This window comes from Ictalurus punctatus, chromosome 28 (genome assembly GCF_001660625.3).
Source record: "Ictalurus punctatus breed USDA103 chromosome 28, Coco_2.0, whole genome shotgun sequence".
NCBI classification, from domain to species: Eukaryota; Metazoa; Chordata; class Actinopteri; order Siluriformes; family Ictaluridae; genus Ictalurus; species Ictalurus punctatus.
In genome coordinates, this window is record NC_030443.2 from 19,783,049 (window position 1) to 19,790,548 (window position 7,500).

Genomic DNA, 7,500 nt, shown 5'->3' on the forward strand with positions numbered 1-7,500 from the left:
AGATGGAGAGAGAGAGAGAGACAGATGGAGAGAGAGAGACAGATGGAGAGAGAGAGATGTAGAGAGAGAGAGACGGAGAGACAGATGGAGAGAGAGAGAGAGACAGATGGAGAGAGAGACAGATGTAGCGAGAGAGAGAGAGAGACAGATGGAGAGAGAGAGATGTAGAGAGAGACAGACGGAGAGAGAGATGGAGAGATAGAGATGGAGAGAGAGAGATGGAGAGAGAGACAGATGGAGAGAGAGATGGAGAGAGAGACAGATGGAGAGAGAGAGAGAGACGGAGAGAGAGATGGAGAGATAGAGATGGAGAGAGAGAGATGGAGAGAGAGACAGATGGAGAGAGAGATGGAGAGAGAGACAGATGGAGAGAGAGAGATGTAGAGAGAGACAGACGGAGAGAGAGATGGAGAGAGAGACAGATGGAGAGAGAGAGAGAGACGGAGAGACAGATGGAGAGAGAGAGATGTAGAGAGAGAGATGGAGAGACAGATGGAGAGAGAGAGATGTAGAGAGAGACAGATGGAGAGAGAGAGAGAGACGGAGAGAGAGATGGAGAGATAGAGATGGAGAGAGAGAGATGGAGAGAGAGACAGATGGAGAGAGAGATGGAGAGAGAGACAGATGGAGAGAGAGAGATGTAGAGAGAGACAGACGGAGAGAGTCAGATAATGTAACACGATATAAATGACTGTAAAGTGTTACTCATGGCATGGATCAGCTGATTAGATAACTAGTTAACTAATAACTAACTAGTGATGTGCTACTTGTTTAATTATAACCCAATAACACAGCCTGGCATTCTCACTACAGTGCTATCAGAACAGATTCAGTACACGCCGGGACGTGACGGAGCCACGACGCGCCTCAGGTGACACCGCATGGTGTTTAGACAGCGCGTGTGAAACAGCTGAGTGGTAAACACGCTGTTTATTTATTAGAGGTGAAATGCGCGCTACGTATCCGAGGGGCAGGTCTGCAGCTCCGTCTCCAGCCTCCTGACTTCACCGCTGAGCTCCAGGAGAAACGCTGGCTTTATTTATCACAAATCTAAAGTAGGTTAGATCGGACCTGAGGGAGCATCCAACCACCAGCAACATGGACTTAACTTTAGTAAATAAATCATCTGTCTGTCTGTCTGTCTGTCTGTCTCTCGATGTATTGGTGATATTTTTAACGGCATGTGATGTCCCTCAGTGTGAATGAAGCTCCTCTGCTGTTGATTTGAACATGTGCTCCATAACTAACCGAAAACGTCCGAGGAACAAACACGTCACTTCCTTAACCTGACGAATATCTGCTGAAATGGTCTGTATTAAAATGTTTGTTTTGGAGTGTTGTTGTTGTTGTTGTTGTTGTTGTTGTTACCTCCTGCCCTGTTGCGATGTCGATGGCTGTGTAAACTGTTCCAGACGCCCTGTTTAACAACATATAACAAGATCAAAGTCATAAAGAGGAGTCAAGTTTGATTAAACCACTACACACACACACACACACACACACACACACACTCTCCAACACACACACTCTCCAACACACACACACACACACACACACACACACACACTCCAACATACACTCACACACTCTCCAACACACACACACACTCCAACATACACACACACAAACACACACACACACACTCCAACATACACTCACACACACACACACACTCTCCAACACACACACACACACACTCCAACATACACACACACACACTCCAACATACACACACACACTCTCCAACACACACACACACACACACACACACACACACACTCCAACATACACTCACACACTCTCCAACACACACACACACTCCAACATACACACACACACACACTCCAACATACACACACACACACTCCAACATACACACACACACTCTCCAACACACACACACACTCTCCAATACACACACACTCTCTCCAACACACACACTCTCCAACACACACACACACTCCAATACACACACACACTCTCCAACACACACACACACACACACACACACACATACTCCAATACACACACACTCTCCAACATTAGCAATGACATGCTGTTACAGCAATAAGAGGCGGAGCAAAAAAAATTGGGTGGGGCTAAGCAACAATAAAATTGATATACACAGATTAGATTAATAGATGAGAAGATTTTCATGAAGCCTCTGCTGTCTTTAACCAAACCCTTTTATTATTATTATTATTATTATTATTATTATTATTATTATTATTATTATTTAAATTGCTGATTCGAAATCATGTTTTTCCAACCATGACCACAAGGGGGCGACAAACACTGCGAGACACACACACACACACACACACACACACACACACACACACACACACACACACACACACTCTCCAACACACACACACACACACACACACACACACACACACACACACACAGGTGAATTAATTGTGATTATTATGGAGTTCACAGGTATACACAAATACGCGCATACACACATAATTACACATTCACACACGTGTGTTTCTAATAGTGTGTATGTGTCTGTATTAATGTGTATTAGTTGTAATAGAATGTAATAGTGTGTGTACCTGGGCGTGTGTGTAATAGTGCATGTGTGTCTGAGAGCGTGGGTGTGTGTGTGTGTAATACTGTGTGTGTCTGTTTATAATAGTGTGTGTGTGTGTGTGTGTGTATATAATAGTATGTGTGTGTGTGTATGTGTGTGTGTGTGTTACAGACCCCTGTCCTATTTTCTCAAAGCGTGTGTATTTCTTCTTTGGATCCCCAACACTGACGATGCTCCCTGGAAAAAAATAGCATTGTTTATGAGACACACACACACACACACACACACACACACACACACACACACACATACACACTCACTGAGTCGTTCGAGTATCTCCTCATCAGTCATTTTGGACTTTTTTCTCTGTCGGTCTGTGTGTCTGTACAACGTGCTGGAGGTCGTCGTCTCCTCCGGCTGCACCTGGGACTCGGGCGGGGTCGTGACCTCTTTAACAGGGTCAGGGGTCGCAGCAGGTTCGATGACGGAGCGCGTGTAGATCTACAGAGAACAGCTGTATGATTATTTATATTTACAGTATATTTATGTATAATTATTATCAGTGTGTGATGTGTTAATGTGTGTGTGTGTGTGTGTGTTTTCTCACAGATTTGGTGTGTTCTGGTCTCGGTGCGATGATGGGCGGCACCTCGTCATCATCCTCTTCTTCCTCTTCATCTTCCTCTTCTTCTTCCTCGTCTTCTTCCTCAGACACCGGAGGAGCGATGGGTGGCTCGGACGCCGTTTTAGCTCCCTGCTGCTACACACACGTGCACACACACACACACACACACACACAGAAGACAAAACATTGTAAAATAAATAAATATATATAAACTACATAATAATCTAAACTAATAAACATGCACACTGTACACTGCTGATTCAGCCACCAGGGGGCAGCGCCACAGTCTGCACTGCCCTCAGGCCCTTCCCCTAGATGAAGTGCCCTTGACCATCTGACACTCAACATGGCTGTAGGAACACAACTTACCCAGAAGGCTTTGCTGAAATCAAACTGCAGCTGAACTCACTGATCTGAGACTGTCCTAGTGGGTGTGGCCTAATATTCTAATGGGAATGCTTGATTGACAGCTCTCAGTCTGAGACTCTGGTCAAGCACATGGGCAGGATTCATGTTAGCTTGCGAAGCTTTCACTCATTTGTCAATATAGTTTTGATAAGGGCTGTGTGGGCGGGGTTAGTTAGTGACCTCACAATCTGTCCCCATTATTAGCTCCTCCCACTTTACATCAAAATAGAGAGAGAGAGAGAGAGAGAGAGAGAGAGAAAGAATGATGAATGTCGTAAAGCTGCCACAGGTATGGACTTTAAACACGTTAAACACGTTAAACAGATGTGATGTGAGATTTTTTTTTTAAATCACGTATCTGAAACTTTAATGAGCCGGATTTCATTTTGTTTTGATTCCCGTAACCAGTTTTACAGCATTAACGCACAGCACTAACGTCTGCTGGAAACTCCCCTTACACACACACACACACACACACACACACACACACACACACACACACACACACAACTGTATTAAAAATAAACACATCACATTAATATCAGTGATTGTGTGTTAGCTGCGTCGTGAATCAAACGATTCTTTAAAAAGAATCAGTTCAAAAGATTCGTTCAGAATCCGGACGTCTCTAATATCTGATAACCGATACGTAGCAAGAAAAGGATAAAAATAAGATCTAAATAAAGAGCGGCTCTGTTACTCAATTAGCTCGTTAATTCTCGTGTTAGGTCGAGTCTGCGGGAAAGCAACTTACCCAGAATGCTTTGCAGCGATTTGACGCAGTTTCCTTTTCAAAAGGGTGAAAAAAAACATCAGACGAGGAAGTTTATGATTTTTGTTGTTTTTTTTTTTTATGACAAATGCAATAAAACACACAAGCTAGTTAGCATGCTGGCAAACATAGCAAAGCTAGCCAATTAGCAAACAAGCTGGTTAGCATGCTGACATGTTGTAACCCCACCCCCGCCCTGGTGATGTAGGCCATGAAAACACTACGGATTTAAATATACATTAAAATATTCAGAACAGCGCTCATGTCCTCGCTTGCTAATTAAATGATATTAGCTTTCATTTTATAAATAAATAATTAAGTTGATATATATAACGGAAGTGTAATATGTAATAACAATGGCTGCATTAATAATAATGATAATGAAGGATAACTGAGAAAAATTATGAAATAAAAACACTCCAATCAGATATTTAGACATGTTAATGAAGGCTAACGCCAGCGATCACAGAGACTTCTTGTTTCTGTTTCCCGTTTCAAATAATACGCCTCGTCATTTGCGTAACTCTGACTCTAATCAGAGTGTTAACAATAGATTAAAACTACGCCGCTAATCTCAAACACAGTGCTGCCTCAGAGGCAGGATGAATGTAATTGGTTACCAACCTGTGGGCGGAGCTTTTCAATTTCCTTCCCTCAGAAATAAAAAAACAAAACAAACAAACATAATAGTTAGCAAAAAAAAAAAGTCTTGACACCAACTAGCCACCTAGAAATCTACCTAGCTAACATGCTAATGCTAGCAATTACAATGTTGTTTTCATATACTATATAACACTAGCAGGCTTTGAGCTTTTCTTTTCAACTGATAGCAAATTAACAAACATGCTACCTACCGAACTAGCATGCTCGTTCTAGCAATTACATGGGTTTATTCATATACTGTATGAAGCTATCTAGCATTCTGAGCAGTGCGTGGTAGATTCTAGCTAGTACCAAGACAAACCCTAAGTAACTTATCTTCCTAACTAGCTTACAAGCTAATACTAGCAATTAAGGTTTATGGTAGTTTAGGTTTAGCTAGTATTCTGAGCAGTTTTCTAGTTTAACACCAGTGATAGAAAGTAAACACACATGCTAGTTATGAAAAACTTTCTAGGCAGCACTGACTAGCCACTCGGTTAGCTACTTTACTATCACCACTGATAGAAAACAACAAAATAAATAAGAAACTTTATTATTTTACTTTTTTTTTTATAGCGGTCGGCACTCCGAGGACAGTCACTAGCTAGGACTAAGCTAATTAAGCTCCGCCCACTGGCTGTTTCAACCAATGAATTTCTTCCTTTTCTCTCAGAACGGTTCTGATTAGCATTTTTGCATATATATATATATATATATATATATATATATATATATATATATATATATATATATATATATATATATATATATATATATATATATATATATATACACACACACAGTTGCAATCAAAATTATTCACCCCCCCCCCCCCCCCCATTGCAAATCAGGTTTATTGTCAAAATGTACAGACTTTCAGCTGTTTGCGATGAACAAATCAAACAAAAGCAAGTGAAATAGTTCGACACAACAAATGCTTCAAGTGGTTTCCCCAAATTCAACTGAAAATGCAACTTATAAAGATTTCTCCAGTCTCTAAATTATTCACCCCCCTGAATAGAATCCCTCACAACAGCACAAACTAATCAAGGGCTTCATTAGTTGCAGCAGGTGTGCTTGAGCTGGAACATATGAAATACCTGAACTGGCAGTATATGAAATACCTGGACGAGGCAGAAAAAGGAAGATATCAATGGCTGCAAGCAGATTTGTGAGAAGGCAGGTTGGGAAAAACACTCGAGTGACTGCAAAAGACCTGCAGCGAGACTTGATTTAACAGGCGCTGAGGCTTCGGTGAGCACAGTATGACGCGTACTAAACGCAGAAGGTTTCCATGCCAGAGCTCCAAGACGTTCACCACTACTGACCCAAAAGCACAAGAAAAGTCGCTCAAAATCATATAAATAATCCACAGTAGTTATGGGATTCTGTTCTGTGGAGCATTGAAGCTAAACTTTTCAGCACGATGGATCAGCGGTATGTCTGGAGGAAGAAGAATGAAGAAAGAACACTCTGTCCACAGTCGAGCATGGTGGAGGCTCGGTGACGCTCCGGGGCTGCTTTACATACTCTGGCACTGGAAACCTGCAGCGTGTGGAAGGCGAGATGGAGTCATTGAAGGATCAGGAAATCCCAGGAGAACAAAATCATGCCGTCTGTGAGGAAGCTGAAGCTTGGGCGTCATTGGATCTTCCAACAGGACAACGATCCCAAGCGTACCTCAAATTCCACCAAGGCTTGGTTGCAGAAGTCGTCCTGGAAGATTCTACAGGGCCGTCACAGTCACATGACTTGAACCCCATATAAAATCTCTGGTGGGATGTGAAGAAGGCGGTTGCAGCACGCAAACCTGAGAATATTCCTGACCTGGAGGACACTGCTCATGAGGAACGGGAGAAGATTCCTCAGGAACGCTGCAGAAGCTCTGCATCTCGTTTACAGCAGGTCATAACAGCAAAAGGTGATCCACTAAATACTAAAGATGCTCGGCATGGAGGGGGTGAATAATTTGAGACTGGAGAAATCATTATAATTGACATTTTCAGTTGAACTTGGGGAAAACACTTGAAGCGCTCGTTGTGACAATAAACTGTAAATAAAGTCTGTAAATGACAATAGACCTGATTTACAATGGGGGCGGGGGTGAATAACTTTGAATGCAACTGTATATATACTGTATATATTTAAGTGATCTTAAACAAAGCACCACTCGGCGGTGTGAAAGCAGTGAAGCGTTAAAAAATAAAGTCAAAGTATAAAGTGAAATATTAGCTGCCAGATTAGAGTTCAATTAAAGAATTAAAATTAAAACAAGTTTTTTTTTACCTTTTCAAATAAAGCGCTGCAGGATCTAAGGCTGACGGGCGGCCCGGAGGACAGGAGGCGGTTCTGAATGATCGAAAACGGGAGGATGTTTAACTCACACAGCATTCAAACAATGAGAGATTAAAAAAAGAGAGAGAGCGAGAGAGAGAGAGAGAGAGAGAGAGATAGAGAGAGTGTGAGAGAGAGAGAGACAGAGAGGGAGGGAAAGGAGGGAAGGAAGGAGGA

At 42.2% G+C, this 7,500-nt stretch overlaps 1 protein-coding gene across 5 annotated transcripts in view; it reads right to left on the reverse strand.

Annotated features, from left to right (window-relative positions):
* The window catches only part of LOC108260344 (serine/threonine-protein kinase PAK 3), a 34,786-nt gene that overhangs the window by 10,507 nt on the left and 16,779 nt on the right, over positions 1-7,500 (reverse strand). The window contains exons 6-11 of one of the 5 annotated variants that reach the window (XM_053676939.1): positions 7,276-7,338; positions 4,330-4,362; positions 3,150-3,299; positions 2,863-3,043; positions 2,716-2,779; positions 1,369-1,417 (exon numbers count right to left, since the gene is read on the reverse strand). In XM_053676939.1, coding sequence (XP_053532914.1) covers positions 1,369-1,417; positions 2,716-2,779; positions 2,863-3,043; positions 3,150-3,299; positions 4,330-4,362; positions 7,276-7,338 — 540 coding nt within the window. Of the gene's footprint in view, positions 1-1,368; positions 1,418-2,715; positions 2,780-2,862; positions 3,044-3,149; positions 3,303-4,329; positions 4,363-7,275; positions 7,339-7,500 lie in introns of all 5 variants that reach the window. The other 4 variants (XM_053676938.1, XM_053676941.1, XM_053676940.1 and 1 more) reach the window with 4 other exon arrangements.